At 42.0% G+C, this 20,100-nt stretch overlaps 2 protein-coding genes across 3 annotated transcripts in view; one reads left to right on the forward strand and one right to left on the reverse strand.

The window, feature by feature from the left end:
- The first annotated feature begins 462 nt into the window (after positions 1 to 462).
- Positions 463 to 6,169, forward strand: pex10 (peroxisomal biogenesis factor 10). The gene is made up of 6 exons (XM_031733306.2): positions 463 to 816; positions 2,625 to 2,705; positions 2,780 to 3,183; positions 3,427 to 3,593; positions 3,735 to 3,870; positions 5,967 to 6,169. The coding sequence occupies exons 1-6, from the start codon at positions 705 to 707 to the stop codon at positions 6,033 to 6,035; spliced, it is 969 nt and encodes a 322-aa protein (XP_031589166.1). The 5' UTR covers positions 463 to 704; the 3' UTR covers positions 6,036 to 6,169.
- LOC116315127 (serine/threonine-protein kinase 38) overlaps positions 6,142 to 20,100 on the reverse strand; it is a 33,715-nt gene continuing 19,756 nt past the window's right edge. For both annotated transcript variants that reach the window (XM_031733305.2, XM_031733304.2), the window contains exons 9-14: positions 12,839 to 12,900; positions 11,942 to 12,059; positions 11,724 to 11,847; positions 11,455 to 11,550; positions 9,028 to 9,122; positions 6,142 to 8,939 (exon numbers count right to left, since the gene is read on the reverse strand). In XM_031733305.2, the coding sequence (XP_031589165.1) occupies positions 8,803 to 8,939; positions 9,028 to 9,122; positions 11,455 to 11,550; positions 11,724 to 11,847; positions 11,942 to 12,059; positions 12,839 to 12,900 (632 nt within the window). In that variant the 3' untranslated portion in view covers positions 6,142 to 8,802. The remainder of the gene's footprint in view (positions 8,940 to 9,027; positions 9,123 to 11,454; positions 11,551 to 11,723; positions 11,848 to 11,941; positions 12,060 to 12,838; positions 12,901 to 20,100) is intronic.

Raw genomic sequence — 20,100 nt, forward strand, 5'->3', positions numbered from 1 at the left:
ACAGCATCCATGGTTTCCAGAGGAAATGTCTAACTGTGAGTGAACACTGTGCCTGAGTCCGTCAGTCGGTCACGTTTTCTTTCAGTCAGACCTGTAAGTGCTTTCACTGTGTCTAACTCATCTGTTTGACGTACACACACAGATCTTTACATTATCAGTTTTTAAGAATTTTGATTGTTTTCCTCCAGTTGTATCCACCAAGTACATGAGCACTACGATGTACACTGACTCTCCTTGAAGGGTCAGGTGGTCTTTGACAAAGAGTGAGTAAAAAACAAAGGTGGTTTTGTTTTGTTAGGAGTGTATGTTTTAAAAGCTGAACACATAATATAAGATGACAGCTTGATACCTTGTTAAACACAATCGGATGAAATCCAAACCTTGTGCGCTTGTAGTGCTCCTCCCTGCCCCTGAGAGGCGCTGTGAGTTATAGGGTTGGCTGTCTGTCTGTTTGTACAGCAGACAGTTCCGGTAATGTTTCCTGGAGCAGCTCAAAACTCCGCAGCTACTCTAAACACTCTCAGTGGATGTTAGTGGACGTTGAGAGTGTGCAAAATGCAGCTCGGATCAGAATAAGAGCAGTTAGGTTTGTTTTATCTGGTGTAGTGACCGGACGACTTGACTTCAGCCTGCGTGTGAATGAAGAGCAGTACCCTGGACGGTGATATCTCGGTGTCACAGCGTGTGACCGGCTGTACCGGACGATGCCCCTGGCTCCTGCGACTCGGGCTCAGCTGATTCGGTGCAGTCAGAAGGACGACTATTATCGAAGCTCTCTGAGGAACAGCGCTAACGACGCCTTCCAGACTCTGGCCGGTAAGAGAAGCACAGCTAAACCGGCACTCTGTGATTCTGGGTATAAGGACTGAATGTCTTGTTTTAACGTAGTTCACTTTCAAGCTCGTCCTGCGATGCGACAGGTGTTTGTCTCCCGGTGTAATCACGGTCTGTGACTTCAGGTGTTTCTGATGTCTTTACTTTTATGGGGAAACAGCCTTTAGTGAGCAGGATTATTTACAAAGGGGTTATATATAAACTGTAGATCTAAACTGGATCCTTATGACTCTGTGATATTGTAACTACATTGTAACCAATCCAGTCTTTTTTGGCCTCGTAAAATATCTTCATAAAACTATGGTTATAGTTGTTGGCCAGAAATATTTTTTTGATGTGAATGAGATTTTTTAACTGGAGAAATAAAGAATATATAAACGTCACTTTGTCAAAAACAGTTTTATTTATACAGCACCAAGTCATAACAACAGTTGCCTCAGACGCTTTATATTGTAAGGTAAAGATTCTACAATAATACAAAGAAAACAGAGAAAACCCCAGAATCAGAAGACCCCTGTGAGCAAGCTCTTTGGCGACAGTGAAAAGGAAAAACTTCCCTTTTAACAGGAAGAAAATAGCATCATAACTAAGGGAGGATTCAGGGTCACCTGATCCAACTGTATGCTTTATCAAAGAGGAAGGTTTAGAGCTCGATCCTAAAGGCAGAGAGGGCGTCTGTCTCCCCAGTCCAAACTGGAAGCTGGTTCCACAGAGGAGCCTGAGGGCTCCCTCCCGTTCTGCTTTTCAGTACTCTAGGAGCCGCAAGCAAGCGAGACCCCAGTCTGATTGACTATTTCAAAATAACAGCCCTTTGAATTTGCTTATATATTAGCCACTTTTTTTGAATTCAGAATCCCATTAAAAGGAAGAAGAGCCACTCTGATTGGCTGTTGCACCTCACATGATAACCTTACACTGATGTGTGCATTAGACAGTTTGCAAAACTAAGCGGGGATCTCAAAACAGCAATGGACAGCATGATAGCTACAATGAATAGTATTCGCTCCAACACAGCTTCTTCCACATGCAGCTCTCAGAAATGTCCACTGAGCACACTGTTGTCAGGTGGTTTTCATGGATTTGCTGTGTATGTGTGAAATATGGCCGGTTTCAAAAGGAAACCATGAATAAACATGACTTGTGTTGCTGTTTATCTGTCCCAGATAAACACACTAACATTGTTACTGCTGTATACCCTTACAGTGGTGTTCGGTCAATTTCAAGATTTTTAGATTTTAAAATAATAGCACTTGTTCATAATAAACACCAACATGTACCTGAAAATAAATGTCAAGCTAAATTACTGCAGTAATTTTTTTTCACTTGTATGAATCATGGTGTATTTTGGAGTAATGTCGCTGCTACATATGTTTGTTACATGTTACTGACTGCTGCACATGTGTGTGTTTTGACGTAAGCATTTGGTGTTTGTATCATCTCTGCTCTGTTGGACCGTTTAGCAAAAATCAGCCCATCTGACCTAAAACAGTTATGATATAGGGAGATTTTCTCCCCCAATAAAGGAATATTTAATCTATAATCTACTCTTTATTTGATCAGAAACATGCAGCTTGTGAGTTTTCTTTTTACCCATGTAAGTAGAAGCTGAAGCTGTCAGACAAATACAAGTTTGTCTCTGTGTATAATCCATGTGTATATGCACTGTAAAGATATTTGTCTGTGGGATGAAGCATATTAATCAAACATATTTCATGTTAGGCATTATATTACATTATATTGCCAAAGTAAGGTAATTGTAACCTCTGTATGTTTTCTTCATCTCTCTGTAGGATCCAGACGATGGCTGGAGTGGAGGAAGGAGATCGAGCTGTTGTCAGATCTTGCATATTTTGGCCTAACAACATTCTTGGGTAGTCACCACAAACCATGTTCAGTTAATGCATTTAGCTGATTTCCTGTTTTGATTGATGGTTCTCCTCTCCAGGCTATCAGACTCTGGGTGAGGAATATGTTAACATTGTCCAAGTGGATCCCACTAAACGTCAGATCCCCTCTCCAGCCAGACGAGGTGTGTTTGTCCTCTGCCACGCCTTCGTTCCTTATCTGTTGGACAAGCTGCTGGTGTGTCTGGAGAACGAGCTTGAAGGCGGGCAGGAGAGCCGCGGTCGGCAGCAGGTGGGGTCCGTGCCATGGAGCCTCGAGGCTTGGCTGAGGAGATGGGTCCAGAAAGCGGCGGCGCTGTGTTCAGAGCCCCAGAGGAGGGCGTGTCTGAACGCTGTGTTTGTCCTCCAGCAGAGCCTGACCCTCCTCTATCGCCTCCACTCGGCTCTGTTTTACGTCACCGGCTCGTTCCACCACCTGTCCAAGAGACTGGCTGATATTAGTTATGTAGGTAATTAAAAAAATCCAGTGCTGTGGGAAATATTTGTCCCCGATTTATTTCTTTTTGTTGTTTTTTGCATATTTGTCATCCTGACACGCTTCAGATCATCTTTGGTTTCACTGTGGATGAATTCTGTGCCACTCTTCTTTGCAGAATTGTGACCCTGATTTTACTTGGAGTCCATTGAAAGTGACATTTCATCCTACAGCTCGTATCTACATGAATCTGTGTGTGTGTGTGTGTTTTAGATGCGTGTGGTAGGGCTGAACAGTAACGACAGCACCATCGGGAGCAGCTACAGGTTACTGGGGGTCATGTCCCTCCTACAGCTGCTCATCACTGTGTGTCTGCAGCTCAACAACTTCAGACAGAGACAGAGAGCCAGGCAGGAGTGGAGTCTCCACAGGAAGCTCAGGTACACACCGGTGTGACAGCTGTTTTGTGTGTTTCTTCCAGCAAGATTTAATGTACAAAAAACACATTCTAGGAATAAAACCTGATGAAATTCATGTAAAAAAAAAAAAAAAACCCTGAAAATTGAAGTACATCTGTGTAGTCCACAGCACAGACAGAGCTCCGGCCCCAGAGCTGCCCTCTGCATCCTCTGCCTAGAGGAGAGGAGGCACTCCACCTCCACCCCCTGTGGACACCTGTTTTGCTGGGAGTGCATCACAGAGTGGTGCAACACCAAGGTCAGTGTGCACCAGTGTTACTGGACAAACAGCAGTGCCAGTGTGATCTCTGTCATTAAGTCCTGTAGAGTAACATGTTTTCAGGTCAGCTGTTTTAAAGGTACTGACATGTCTGGACTCACTGCTCTGAACTTCTCCATTTAAACAAAACAGCATTTCCTGTTGCCGTCTTTTCAAAATAAAGTAACAGAACCAAAATGCTTACTAGATTACTGACACTAATGGTATTTGTAGCTGAGTCCTTTTATTGGCTTCGGACATGTTTAATAATTAATGAAACTCACTGTAACTGTACATTTTTAATAACTTGAACATTAAAATGGGCAGAAATAACTGAATGAAAATTTTGAAACCGGTGAAAATGTAGAAATGTTCCAGTCTGCCCACAGTGATGCCAGTTCAGCTGTGGTGGGCAGCGTTGCTTACATTTACACCAGTGAGACACTTAACAGGAGCAAAGGTAGTTTTTGATGAACACTATTTAATCTGGCACCTTTGGAGAACTGTGAGTGAGCATCCCGGTGTACCCTGGACAGTCTCTGCAGATGTTGCTCCTATAACAGGAATGCGCACACGCACAACACGAAGCGCACAGTCAATTTAGGGGAGGCTTGGAAGCTGTGCTCATCGTGCAAACAGCGCGTTATTATCATAACTGCTGCAAATGGTAGGATATGTCCTGTCTGCAAAATCCATCCATCTAGAGGTTCGTGCTATAAAATGTAAATTACATCTTTGTTTAGTTTGTTGTTGAGTTTGTTCAGGTCAGTTCAGTTTGTTTTTTTGCAATAAAGTGTTATTGCTCCAAAAATAATAATTCATCCAAATCAATGTTGTTATGAATTATTTACCTATTCAACGTTGTAATAACCTCATGCCAAATATTTCCATTTGCAACTAATTTTTTGAAATTATTGCATATTATGGGTCCCCCCCCCCCAAAAAAAACAGGGGTCTTTATGACAATAAAGCCATAAAAACCTAAAAATATTTAAAAAAAAATAATGAAAAACTTTATATCTGTGGATAGGTCTGAAGTTGTTTAAAAGACCTGATGTGAAAAAAAAAAAGAAAAATTAATTCGTATATGATATTGCTATATCACCTTTTGTCAGGGGACCCGTTTGGGTACGAAGGGCAAAGGATGGGTGTAAATTTTAAAAACTCTTATTGCTCCAAAAATAATAATGCATCCAAATCAATGTTGTTATGAATTATTTACCTATTCAACGTTGTAATAACCTCATGCCAAATATTTCCATTTGCAACTAATAATGCTCAAGGGTTAAACTGAAATAAACAGCAACAGTGACCACGTTTTACATCATTTCATTTTTAATTCCTTTTTTTTGGGCATGTCGTCCAATGGATACTCCTGTAAACTGAAAGTAGGCAAAGACCAACTGCTCCACCGTGCTTCCTTCCTGTTGGGCTGCCTTCCTGTGGCACCGTCGGCTTCACACTTTCAGCTACTAATGGAGGCTTACTTGTGGTTTGTGGGTGTATATAAAAGGTGGCACTGTGAAAGTGACATGCTCTGCTGGAGTGATCTGGTACCGGTGGGGTGTGATTATTCAAGACTTTGTGTGGGAGCCAATGAAGAGAAGCTGGTACAGGAGAAACAAGCTGTCTCTACTCACTGCAGCATTTTTTACCCGCATTTTGAGACAACCTGATAATAAATAATTTAGTTCATTGTTATCAGAAGTCCAGCCCTGAAGTGATCAATACATGAACTAGTGTTTTTCAGCATCACTCTGATATTTTGCAGTCTTACATATTTAATATGCACGTCGAGGGACACTTCTGGTCATTAAAGCCATCCAGAGTGTGGTTAGACACCAGGTTTCTAACCTTTTGGCTGCAGATTATCAGTCGGTTGTTTCACAGCACAGGAGTCTCTTTGAAGGAAAAACTGAAGGCCTGAGATCGGTCCATAACTCGCTAAGACAGCTGGTCAACTGACACTTAAATTTATTGTTTAATTACCAGTAACTGCAGTACATGGCCATAATCAAAGATAGACTGATGATATTTAATGTTGAAGCATGAATTGATGGTAGAGCAGTCTTCACCTGACCTCATGTGTTTTACAGGCAGAGTGCCCCCTGTGTCGGGACAAGTTCCAGCCTCACAGACTGGTGTACCTGAGGAACTACAGCTAGAACCACAGAGCCTCCACTGTAATCACCTCAACTGCAGAAAACACAACTTGGGTTTTTTGGGGGTTTTTTGCATTATTGAAAGAAAATTGAAAATATGTTACCAATAAACATTGTATTCATATTTTAATGCTTAACAAACATGTACATGATTTGTGTTGCAGCCTCTGTTTCTGTTGGTTTTTGCATTTCTGTAGTAGCATGCTCCTCTGAGAAAACGCAGCAGCTGATCCAGTGACAGGTGTCAGATGACCCGCGTCCTGCTCGTATTTTGGAATAAAGCTGTAAATATGACGAGATGTGGAACCAGTGAAGGGCTGTAAATATTCTATGGCTGAAGAAACTGAGCAGTGTAGGATAAAACTTCGTGTCTGTGGTCTTAGCTTCGATTCCAGTTGTGCAAGATTTCTCCAAGAATATGCAGTATTAATACTGCAAACCTGGGCCCATAATACTCTTGCAAAATACTTTTTTTTTTTTAATTACCAAGAGGTTCACTTCCTGGTTAAAAGAAGATAAATAAATAAAAAGATAATGCTACAGAGTGAAGAAGCAATACAGTAAGTGCAGAATAATTAATTGTCAAATATTAGAAAACATACAACTGCAAACAGCAAACAGTGGTATATAAATAATGTACATCCACCTTCTCCAAAGCCCTTATCTGTGACTCAGACGAAATGCAGAGCATAATGACGAGCACAGCATCTGCAAACATTGCTGGTTTAAAAAAATAACCCCCCACACGCGCGCGCACACAGACACACACACACACACCATCATCAATAAAACAAGTCATTCTACATCCGTTTCTTTAAGCCACCACGTCTACGGTTTGGTTAAAGCATGCATAGCTGGAGCATCACAACAGACTGTTTAAAAAAATGGAACCCAGCCATTAAAATAAAAGATGCACTGTATCCTAAAATGTACTGAGATTTATCTACCCACTACCTGTATATACTATATTACATAGAAAACGTCAAATCTTCAGATTTAAGACTCGCAGAAGACCATTCCAGCAAACACATGAGAAACAAACCAAACATTTAGTTTTCACAAACCAGTCTAACATCTGTGATATCTTTGGATACAGCTTCAACTATACGAGCAGAGTTTCATCTTGGAAATATTACATCTGATCATTTAAAAAACACAGCATTAATCTGATCAAAATACAATTTAACAACATTGCTAAGAGTTTGGATTCGCTGAAGGAAAAGCATGAGGGGGCGTCTACACCTCATTCAAACAAACAGCATTTTGAAACTACTGTGGCAAAAAGCACTTTCCCACAATTCCAAAAAAGTTCATTTACATTCACTTTAAATGACAGCATTCTGGATATTGTGTTCACTGAAGAATCATTTAGCCCTCGATGTGGATGGACCGACTCCCCACTGGCCTGTCTGCTCTTTAGTGGAGACAAACTCATGTTCAAGCCATTTCACCACCTCTTTATCACATCAAATAGATTTCAAGCTGCAGCAAACGAGTTTGAAGGAAAAACCAAACCAGTCCAAAGTGCTTTGAAAGCAGTGATAAGCGAAGAGGTGGCAAAGAACCAGTAACAGAGCTGGAGCACAGTCCTGGGGTCAAAGTGTTAACACCATTTAAAGCTACATATTAATGGACCAACAATCATGTCTTAAAACCCTAATTTTTATGCATAATACAAAAGTTTTTAAAATTGTTAACCAACTAGTGTCTGGTATCAACTAGTCAGTCATGCACATCCATCACAAGACTTAATCACTCAAACAATTATTCATTCTTCAATTTAATCTTATAATCCATTTTAATTAAAATATATTTTACCCATTGAATTCCCCTTGAACTAAAGATGCTTGCTGGTTGGATCTCCTGAAAATTTGTAACATTTGTCTCTATAACTCTGAAAACAAGTCACCAATTCAAAATGATTAGTTGCACATTAAATAATGAGTGCAGCCATTAGTGGGCGTTTCCTTTCCCTGCCCTGTCAAACCCAAACTATTTTAAACACGCAATATAAGGAGCTGGAGGCTTGATTATACTACAGCGACATCCACATCATTTAAGGTGCAGAAGGCAGACATGATGGGGTCAAATGTCACATGATCTGTGTTTGTGTTCCATAAAATTCATAATTCTCAAATATGCACGCTTTAACCTAAACAAGGACAACAGAGTTAGTGGAAGTGATGTGATGGAGAGATCAAACATTCAGTTCAGTCTTTGGTTTGATCTTAAGAAGCCAGCAGCACTTTAGACAAGCCCAGAAAAATGAAACATAAGGAGGGAATCCCTGAAAAGCATCTATTTCATGTCACGTGACGATTTGATGCCATCTTCAAGTTGACATGTTTAAAAAAATAATTTCAAGGAGGGGGATGTGCTGGTTTGGAAAGACAAGAGCACTTGGTAAGTCCAACAACACAGTGCTCATTTTACACACAGGGAACATCAATGATGCTAGCAGGAGTGAAGAAAACCATCTGCAGCCACTGGTGCAAAATACAAGTGGATATATTATTCCCAGTTCAGTGTCATTGTGAGCAGGAAGTAGAGAAGTACCCTTGGAAGCATTAGACAGAGTGAACAGCTGCAGAATGATTGCAGCAGTTCCTACTCGTGAAATGAAACATTCCTGTAGAAAGCAACAGAGGAAAAGTAGTCCCCTTTTTATTTGCAAAGAGCTGTGTGACACCACACAGACAGTTCTTTCAGGACTCGAGACAGCTCCTTCAGGATTCATGGAGGAGTTGGACAAACGCCCGTGTGGTGGTGTTCATCTTTTCCCCGACTTCATGTAGGACGGGATAGCACCTCGAGCCGTCAGGCCTTCAAAACGTTTGTAGGTGTAGTTTATGAAGACCCAGTCCTTGTTCTTCAGATCAGCCTCAGCCTGATTGGACACCTGAGTGGCTGGAGTAACACAACAAGTAGTAAGGCATTTTAATAATCTGAGATTTCACAACAAAGCATGAAATATTTGGAGCTACACTATAGGTACCTGTAGGTGTGAGGATATCTGAATCAGGGAATTCGTCAAAGTTTGAGGTGTCGTCAATGCTTCTGATATTTATGGGAATGGCAGCAGGCCTCTCCCTGGAAACATCAGTAAAGTTACAAAACTAAAGTCAAAGTTTGCATTTGAAAACAGAATCAGCAAATTGCCTGAATGGCTAACGTTCCTCTCCACAAATCGCCACTTTACTTTGGTGGAGGGTTTTGTGTGTCTCAGTGATCCCAAGGGCCATGCTGACCTCTGGTAGGATCTCCCAAGGCAAACGATGAAGAGCGATTCAGTTGACCCCTACTGATAAAAGATTACCGTTGCCCCGCCCTGTGGAGCCAGGCCTGGGGAGGAAACTGGAGAGAGAGTGTCTGGTGGCTGGACCATGGGCTACCCTCTTGTAGGCCCAGCACCCACATAGGTGGCGCTGTAGGCATCAAATGAAGTGTGTGTCGGTGGCAGAGGCCCGAGGTCCGATCCCTAGATACAGAGACTGGCTATCGGGAAGAGGAACGTCAACCTTCCCGCAGGGAAGGAGCCTGAGCTAGCGTGTGAGGTTGAGAGATATCGGCTCAGTTGCGGCAACCTCAATGCATGGCTTGGGCTCTGGAATCAAACTTGTAGAGAGGGCCTGGACTCCATTCCAATCTGCAGTCAAACATAAGGATGTCCATAAGTGCACATGGCACCACAACACCCTAGGGCACAGGTCGATGATTGATTTTGGAACAGACTGTGCACGTTAGCATATGCTACTTCCGCTGCGGAAACTCCTGTGGGGAGCTTTGTTTCCGGTGTCCTATTCGCGCCTTGTTTACGGTCCAAAACAAGTTAAGCAAATGAATGAATCAAGCGGCGATTTACATTTCTATAGATGTTTTGGGCATTTACCCAATATACCTGTAAATGATGTTCATCGACTTGTCGATATTTTTCCCCCGCGCCTCAGAGCAAAAGAGAAAAGGGATTCAAATGTTATATTTCTCAGCTGTCCCTTGTTTATCGCGGGTGTTATGTTCTAAAAATAACCAGCGATGGGTGAAATCAAGTAGCCAGTTTTATTTTTTGACGCGTGGACATCGAGAACATACAGTACTGCACTTCAGAGTCACACTGCTAGCGATCGATGCAGCGATTCTGTACTGTACAGGAGAGACATCACGGAGGAGATCGTCTGCAGCGATCAGGACGCAGGACACAATGTGATGTAAAAAACAAAATAAGCATGCAAACTTGCACTAAAAATCTGCGAAACAGCGAGGTGAAAGGTGAACTGCGTTATAGCGAGGGACCACTGTAATTTTGAAGGTAAGTCACAACATACCCTTCGTAAATACTAATCTATAGAAACCCTTACCAGCAATCATTCATTTTTTGTGTGGCTTTTTTTCACGGTTTGTTAACATGCTGTGTAGGTGTGTACTTGACTAGCTGATATCGACATAACGGGGAAACATCTGGTTTGACTATTCTTCACCTGTAGTTTGAATGCTGAGCCTGTTTAAATCATAAGAACTGTCACTATACAGAGATGTGCTTCTGAATGTGGACGATGTGTCTTCTGATTCTGTAATGCAGTTCTGCTTGTGTTGAGTGATGTAAACAACTGATCGATCTAAACTCTTTAAACGTCAAAGTTGACCATTAGATTTTTTATGACACAACAGTGGTGAGTGTTCCCACCTTCTCCTCTTTGTAACTTAACGCGATCTTTCCGTTTTCGAGTTTTGGACATGATTTTGGAGAATATCTTGGCACTAGCGATTTACCGCAAAGTAAAGCTACCGGAAATGTACAACCCCACATCCAGTCTCAAACCAGGAAGTTAGCATTTTCTTGTGCACAGGGTCTATTCTGTCATCGGATCTGTGGCCGTATGTTCTAAACCTTCAAGTAAAGAGAGAGACTGACCAGGTATACCCAAGCGTATAGTGAGGGAGCACTGGGTACGTCTTGCAGAATCCCAAAGGACGTCTGTTATCCCGCTGACACGCTTTCTATAGAGGAAACAGTGTCTCGGGGTGAGGGGAGGGTGACCCTGATCCTTGGCTGACATACCTCTGACCCTCCAGGGGACTGGAGGGTCAGCCTGTACGCCAAGATGTACGCCAAGGTTTGCCTGTTATGGTCAAACCTTAGATACAGTCTGAATAATGTGGTTTTTGTCCTGGTTGCAGAACACTGGACCAGGTCTTTATCGTCAAGGACATCTGAGGGTGCACAGGACTCCAACCAGACAAAGATCATCTAATGAAACTCATTTTTAAATGCCTTCCTGTTGAACTGTAGGCACGTTCACAACTCTCAGAGATTCTGGGTCCTTCTGTTTATGTTAAGTTGATCTATTACAATTTAAAATGAAGACATTTGAGAATCCAACATGTCAGCACAACCATCTTTAATGTGCGTGGTAAGTATGCCCACCTGATATGGTCGTAGTCTACACCCTCAAAGAAAGGATTGGACTTGATCTCCTCCACGCCCGAAGCCCCAATCCTGTGCTCCTCCTCACAGCAGAACCTGTAAACTCACGATCAGTTAGTACAATGCAATACAAACACCTCAGGTGTTAGAAGCCATTAGAAAGTTGACATTTCTGAAATGTCTATGGTCAGCATACAAAACAAGAGTAACAACAGCATCAACTCCTATGACAGGATGGGAGATGAAGCAAAGCAGAGGCGTGTGCTTGCCTGAGAATGAGGTCTTTGGCCTTCTCTGATATAGGCACCTCTGGAGGAAAGACGAGTGTCTCTCTCCAGTTCATCACTTTTCTGTACGTCTCTTGTGGCGTCTCTGAGCAAAATGGAGGATAACCTGCACAGAACAAAAAACAGGACTCCGCTATTATAAGAGCCTGTGTTATATTTAACCTCAAAAGGTGAATAAGATTCATTTTCTGAAACATTACCTATCAGCATCTCATACATGATCACACCCAGGCTCCACCAGTCACACAGTTTGTTGTATCCATTTTGCATGAAGACCTCTGGAGCAATGTAGTCTGGTGTTCCCACTGTGGAGAATGCCTGATGGATAAAGGAAGGGGGACAATACATACGATGAAAGGACGGGAAAAGCTACCACCTGTGTTTAAATGTTACACTTTCCACAGACAGGCTTCACATCAAGATTTAACTCAGGGCTGATCTAATCAAAACAAAAGGAAGTGAGATTGTAATTCTAGCCACACGATGTCATGTTTCCTTTGTGCCATACATTTACATTATTATGATAAATAATTATTAGCTTTATGTGTCGATAACATGCAGGACTTTATTGACTGTGAAAAGTGTAACACTTTGCTTTCATCCTTCAACTGCTGCTGTCGTCATAAGTTTCAAGAAGAGCACATTATTACACTTTTTCTGTAAATTCAATGAATTAATAGTTTAAATAATGAGCATTTTGTCATAGCGGGGGCAGAGAAGTGAGGGGAAGACATGCGGGGCTGCGGGTCGGACTTGAACCCGGCCGGCCACTCTCAGCCCTATGGCATGTGGTCGCCCGCTCCACGCACTGAGCATTTCTTTTTTTACATTTCAAATTGTACAATCAAATACTCCTTTGTGTTTGTGTTCATTCACAACTAGTAACATTTGGCTCTGGGGTTTATCGTGAGCCCCTGACTGTGGCGCCGTGTGATTTCTAACAACCATCCCAATGATAACAATATTTCCATTAATAGTGGATTTGGCAACACCACAAAAAACAATCGAGCACAATATCAAATAGCAGACATTTTCTATACTGACAGCCAACATGTTCTCCTTACTTCAAGTGTAATCACGTGTGTGTTCAAACCTACCAGCTGCCTCCTGTTCCTCTTCCAGGTCTCTGCTTTCCTCTTAGAGTTCATGTTCTGGGATGCTGTGTAGGCAAGACAACTCAGTATTAAAAGCTACGACTCCATCACAGCAAGGCTCTCATCAGTCATTGAATAGATAACATTTGTGGCACTGAAGGTGAGTGCAAGTCTTCTTCACAGTCAGGCCTGCCCGATTCAGAATGATGTCTATGATTACTGTGTGAACACAACTGTGAAAAGGCTGAGGTGTGCCAAACTACACGAGAACCAGACTGAAATCAGTCACAACAGCTCGTCATGTTTTGAGGCTACACTTCAGCCAATGCTTCAATACACAGAAAAGTACCATCGGACTCGGATTCACCATCTGGAAAGTATCTGATTGCCAGTGGCTTAATTTGTCCAGGATGACAATGATTTCACCCACACTGCCAATGCAGTGAAACCATTCTTGGATAGACAAACACACAATGGAATACAACCAGACTGGCCTGCCTAGATCCCAGACCTCAATATTACTGAGGCAGAGTGGGTTCACGCTGAAAGGATGACACAATGGGCAGCCATCATCCAAATAAGATCTTTAGAGTATTCAAGAGAAGTATTCCTGAAGACTCCTTACAGAAATAATTAAAGAGAGAGAGGGGGGGAGAGATCAGCCTGTGCTGAGGAATAAAAGTGTCCGACTTTCAAGTAAGGCTGCAGAGATTCATCGAGTAATTGGAATAATTCAACCATAAAAAATCCTCAACACAAAGGTTTTGTTTCAAGGCTGCATTTAATGCTCAGCTGAGCATTAAATGCAGCTCGCCGCTCTCACACGAGTGATTCACCCACATTTGGAGCTAAAAACAGACCAGCAATAGAAACGTATTTAGAAGCAGCGTGTGAATAAAACGTAGAACGAGCCCACACAGCCGCTAGTTTTAAACAAAAATACTGATGAATATGATGCTGTCATAGTTTGATCTCTCTCTCTCACACACACACACACACACACACACACACACACACACACACACACACACACACACACACACACACACACACACACACACACACACACACACACACACACACACACACACACACACACACACACACACACACACACAGGTGGAGTCGTTACAGACAGTGAGTGAAAGAAAGTGTTTCTGTCGTCCAAAACAGCAGCGCTGCTCCTGTGGTCACCATTAAAACCTTTACTGGGAAAAAGCGAGTGCGAGTCCTTCATCAAAGCAGCTGATCAACAAACTCCAAGATGAAGAAAAGCAAACTCAGCAGCTGCTAAGATGTTTGTTTCACACAGAGAACTCTGCAGTAAGCCTCCAGAGATCAACCTGCAGATGAACTGTGAACTTAGCCTGTTTGTATTATACAGCTTAATGAAGGCTGACGGCAGCCGTTGATGCCTGCAGCAAACGGGGGAGTCTAAAGGGGGGCATGGGGTGTACTGGACCATATTAAGGCTTTGTAACATTTTGCAGATTAAAAGTGTTAATTGAAATGAATTAAACATTAATATTTAAAAATAAATATAATTTTTTTTTCACAAGCCAGTAAAACTAAGACACTGAGCCAAGCAATTTTAGGTTGTTATCAAAATGAATGAACATCTGCACCATCATAACATCTGTTTCAGCAGCACAGCAAACTGCAGATACGCTCACCTTCCTTCACTGCAGCCAGCACACGCTCCGTGTAAGGCTTACAGTCATTCACTGCACACTAACCCGCACACAAACACTGAACACATGCACACCACAGCTACCTCATCGACAAGATGAAACACTGTCACAGAGAACTTTAGAGCATTTACAGATTTTTTGCATTTAAGGAAGTGTTTTCTTTTAAAATTTTAATATAAAAACAGCCAAAGGGTTGAGTTAAAGTTACATTTTCTAAAATGGAAACCAATGAGCAGTTCATTTTAAAAAACCCGTGTTTATTCTCTTTGTATATTTATTATTGCTCATAAATAAGACAAAACCAGTTCTTATCTGATTAATCAATGGAATAATCGATAGATTACTCGATCATTAAAATAATCAATCATCTCAGGCCCTCCAAGGTTTGGAGGTCTATCTGCTAGCTGGCCCTGCTAGCAGTTCCCCGGCAGACCCCAAGCAGCTGTGGAAAGAGGGCGGCTGGGTGACGGTGAGGAGGAAGCATAGTCTTAAACTGAAGCCCCAGGTACACCACCAACCTGTTCATGTGTCTAACCGTTTTTCCCCACTCGGCGACACACCCGCCGGGGGTCAAACTCTGGTAATTGGCGATTCTGCTCTCAGACATGTGAAGCTAGAGACACCGGCAACCATAGTCAATTGTCTTCCAGGGGCCAGAGCAGGCGACATTGAAGGAAATTTAAAACTGCTGGCTAAGGGTAAACGTAAATACAGTAAGATCATAATTCACGTCGGCAGTAATGACACCCGGTTACGCCAATCGGAGGTCACTAAAATCAATATTGAATCGGTGTGTAACTTTGCCAAAACAATGTGGGACTCTGTAGTTTTCTCTGGTCCCTCCCAATCAGACCAGGAGTGACATGTTTAGCCGCATGTTCTCCTTAAATTGCTGGCTGTCTGAGTGGTGTCCCAGAAACGATGTGGGCTTCATAGATAATTGGCAAACCTTCTGGAGGAAACCTGGTCTTGTTAGGAGAGACGGCATCCATCCCACTTTGGATGGAGCAGCTCTCATTTCTAGAAATATGGACCAATTTATTAAACCCCCAAAATATGACTATCCAGAGTTGGGACCAGGAAGCAGAGTTGCAGTCTTACACGCCTCTCTGCAGCTTCTCTCCTCCTGCTACTACCCCAAAAACCCATCTCCATTGAGACTGTGTCAGCTCCCAAAAGACAAAAACAAACTAAAAACCAGCAATAAACAACTTAAACATAAAAAGTCACAAAGAAAGAACAATACAGTATCCACATCTGAACCAAAGAGTAAAACAGTGAAATGTGGATTATTAAATATTAGGTCTCTCTCCTCCAAGTCTCTGTTAGTACATGACTTAATAATTGATCAACAAATCGATTTACTCTGCCTTACAGAAACCTGGTTGCAGCAGGATGATTATGTTAGTTTAAATGAATCAACACCCCAGGTCATTCTAACTACCAGAAATCCCGAAGCACAGGCCGAGGGGGCGGTGTGGCAGCAATTTTTCACACCTGCCTATTAATCAACCAAAGACCAAGACAGACTTTTAATTCATTTGAAAGCCTGATGCTTAGCCTCGTCCACCCCAGCTGTAAAACTCAGAAACCAGTCTTACTTGTTATCATCTATCGTCCACCTGGGCCTTACACAGAGTTTCTCTCTGATTTCTCAGACTTTTATCTGATTTAGTGCTCAGCTCAGATAAAATAATTATTGTGGGTGATTTTAACATCCATGTAGATGCTAAAATGACAGCCTCAACATGGCATTTAATCTGTTATTAGACTCAATTGGCTTCTCTCAAAATGTAAAAGAACCCACCCACCACTTTAATCACACTCTAGATCTTGTTTTAACATATGGCATAGAAACTGAACATGTAACAGTGTTTCCTGAAAACCCTCTGCTGTCTGATCATTTCCTGATAACATTTACATTTACAATAATTGATTACACAGCAGTGGAGAGTAGACTTTATCACAGTAGATGTCTTTCTGAAAGTGGTGTAACTAAGTTTAAGAATATAATCCACCCACTGTTATCATCTTCAATGCCCTGTACCAACATAGAGCAGAGCAGCTATCTGAACGCTACTCCAACAGAGGTTGATTATCTTGTTAATAATTTTACCTCCTCACTACGCATGCGACTCTGGATACTGTAGCTCCTGTGAAAACTAAGGCCTCAAATCAGAAGTACCTGACTCCGTGGTATAATTCTCAAACACGTAGCCTAAAGCAGATAACTCGTAAGCTGGAGAGGAAATGGCGTGTCACAAATTTAGAGGATCATCATTTAGCCTGGAGAAATAGTTTGCTACTTTATAAGAAAGCCCTCCATAAAGCCAGAACATCTTACTATTCGTCACTGATTGAAGAAAATAAGAACAACCCCAGGTTTCTCTTCAGCACTGTAGCCAGGCTGACAAACAGTCAGAGCTCTACTGAGCCAACAATCCCTTTAACGTTAACTAGTAATGACTTCATGAACTTCTTCATAAATAAATTTCTTATCATTAGAGAAAAAATTACCAATAATCATCCCACAGATGTAATATTATCTACAGCTACTTTCAGTACCATCGATGTTAAGTTAGACTCTTTTTCTCCAATTGATCTTTCTGAGTTAACTTCAATAATTAATTCCTCCAAACCATCAACGTGTCTTTTAGACCCCATTCCTACAAAACTGCTCAAAGAAGTCCTGGCGCTCGCTCGGGCCACTTCAGGGATGGGGTGCCCTCGGCCTCTCGGCCCGGAGCTCGGTCACTCTGGCACAGCTGGCTGCCGGCGGAGCTCACGGGCATGTCACTGCAACCCCCCCCCGGCTTCTGCTCCGCGGCTGCTGAGTGACCCCTCATCTGGGACTCTCCTCAGCTCTTTCTGGGATAGTGGCGCGGCTGCCCCTCTGTTGGTCTTCCTTGGTCTCTTGTGTTCTGGGGGCCTCTGGATGTCTGGAGCCTGGATCTCCTCCATACCTGCTCCATGCCCTGGAGGACAGGGCAGTGGCCCCCCCACACCCTCTAGCAGATCATTACATGAAGGAACCTTTTAAATACAAGCGCGGTGTACACACGGGTGCTCACACACACAAACTACACTCTTTTTGGCTCCTACCTCAAAGCACACTGTGCGCTGTCGATCCAACGTGCTGCACAATAATGTTTAATATTTAGTATTTACTGTCATATTCACATAGTATGGAACGCCAGGACTGCCATAATGAATTAATTAAATACACCATCAAATAATTAATTAAATGTGGCAATAATTAATTAAAATTGGAATTAATTAATTAAACAAATAGTTATGACACATTTAATTAATTAATTATTGACACATTTAATTAATTATTTAATGATATATTTATTTATTTCATTTTGGCAGTCCTGGCGCCTGGCTCTCATCATGAATTAATTTTATCTGTCAGCCTCACCCATCAAACTCAGGGGGCGGGGTTAACGCTGCCCATGCAGCTTCTCTAACATTTGATTGGTTGCCGTGCAAAGTAAGTCAAAACAGGTCGATCCTAGATAATCGATTGCTTCTGTAGACCTGGGGCAGCCAGGTATCCCAGAATGCATTTCAAATCACAGGCAGCAATGGTGGTGGTGTAGTTTTAAAATACCCCGTTTTTCTGTCACCAACTACACGCGAATGTCGCGCCGTAATCTTCACATATCTGGTCAGGTTGTCAACATAGAACATGTTTGCAAAAGTGCTCAGATGTTTTCAGAGATTTCAGTAGCTCTGCTAACAGTCAGCATGCAGAGTGCACCGAGGGGGTTACGTTAACCGGTTTGTTTACATATTCCACTTTCTGTGTTCCACATGTTGCATTCGCAGATTCTCATTTTCACCGAACGATCGTCTCTTTCCGCCTGGTCTTGTGTCTCTGTGCTTCTGTAACATAAAGAACGAGCTGACATTTTTCTCACAAAACCAGCGATCAGCTCAGCAGGCCCTCAGTTTACCTGCATGCATCCTCCTCACCTGTCAGCTGTTTAACACCTGCTGCTAATTCAAGAAACACGCCCACGTTACCTGGTGATCGTCACAGTTTAACTGGGCAGCCGGTGCTCGATATAACGCAATGGCAGCGCATTTTTCTGCATAAGATAAGTAAATATAGTATTTCTCCCGAGCGCAGAGCTGCTGGAGCTCGTTTCCTTACAGAGCACTTTGTAGGCGAAGCCACTTTATCAGCGGCTGATGTCCAATCACCGCACACAGCTTTGAAACCTCACCTGAGTTTTAGCTCTCAGTGGTTAAACGCTGGACTTAATTCACTCAGGTTTTGTCTGTCGGGTCACGTTTACTTCACTGTTTTATTTACAGCTGAGCAAATCAGTTTGGCTCAAATTAAAGTTATGTTTCATAACTGCATAGTTTTACAGACGTTTAATGGTTCACTGGCACATGTGTTAGACTGAACTATTCGCTTTTCTTTATCTGGTGTGTTTTGGATTTAACAGTGAATTTTGAGATTAAACTGACTTTTAAATTGTTTTTATACAAAGAGGAAAGAGAAGGCGCATTTCCACCGAGAGGAGCAGAGTTTGCAACAGCATGTTCATCATGAAGACTGCAACCTGGACAGAAATATTATATCATCTGTTTTTTAATAGTTATTCTAAGCACCAGCTGTCTGTTAGAATTTTTAGAGTTTACTTAACTAAAAATAAATGAGGTTAACATATAATTTGTGTGATTTTTTTCTCTCTCTCTCTCTCTTTTTATTCATTTATTTATTTATTTTTATTTTTCGGTCATGTTATGTTTAACTGTCAAAGGTTTGTTACAAACTATGAAACACATCGTGCAGACTTCTGGATGTTAGGAGAAAACTAATACTGCTCATGAATGAGACTAAAGGCAGGAAGGTGTCCTTTAAAACTAAACATGTTAGTAGGACCTCCCTATTTATATGAAATAGCACGTGTATTTCAGTAATAGCCTACTGATTTCAGTGTAGTGGTGAACAGTCACACAGCTCACGTGGGTGTTATCTGTGATACTCCTTAACTATAATTTATCCAAGTTAACTTCAGTTAACTCGGAGCGGCTGGACAACAATTTTACATGTATGATCTTAAAACAGGACACAGCCACTTTACGTGCTGGCCGCATATCAAATGTGACCGCAGACTGAGTCTATGTTTGACGTTTGCTTTATATCTAATCTTCCTCTCAAACATTTAAACAGCAGCGAGTCTGCAGCTGAGGGAATACAAACTCAAACTGTCAGAACAGGTTCGATCGTGGATTCATTTGGTAATTTATTAAATGTATAACTGTTAGTCTAATCTGCTGCTGAGTCTCTTACACTGATGAAAACGCAGATAACACAGATCACGAACACCTGTTCAACCAATCACTTTCTTTCCACTTTGATCTGCGACAAACTGACGGTTCATCTCTGTTACAGTGTTGCGTTAGACTGCTATATTTTTGTGTTCTTTATGCTGTAGATTTTCACATCTCTGGAATAGTTGGCAGTATTAAGGATGCTTTTCTGTAAAATCATATTGATATGACCCCTGACATATTCGTAGATGACAGTTTGATAGTCAGCTGGGAAACTCTGGG

This window comes from Oreochromis aureus, linkage group 20 (assembly GCF_013358895.1).
Source record: "Oreochromis aureus strain Israel breed Guangdong linkage group 20, ZZ_aureus, whole genome shotgun sequence".
NCBI lineage: Eukaryota > Metazoa > Chordata > Actinopteri > Cichliformes > Cichlidae > Oreochromis > Oreochromis aureus.

Coding starts and splice junctions, on each gene's coding strand:
- pex10 (XM_031733306.2), top strand. CDS start 705: ATGCCCCTGGCTCCTGCGACTCGGGCTCAGCTGATTCGGTGCAGTCAG. Junction 817..2,624: donor CGCCTTCCAGACTCTGGCCG/GTAAGAGAAGCA, acceptor ATCTCTCTGTAG/GATCCAGACGATGGCTGGAG. Junction 3,871..5,966: donor CAGAGTGGTGCAACACCAAG/GTCAGTGTGCAC, acceptor TGTGTTTTACAG/GCAGAGTGCCCCCTGTGTCG.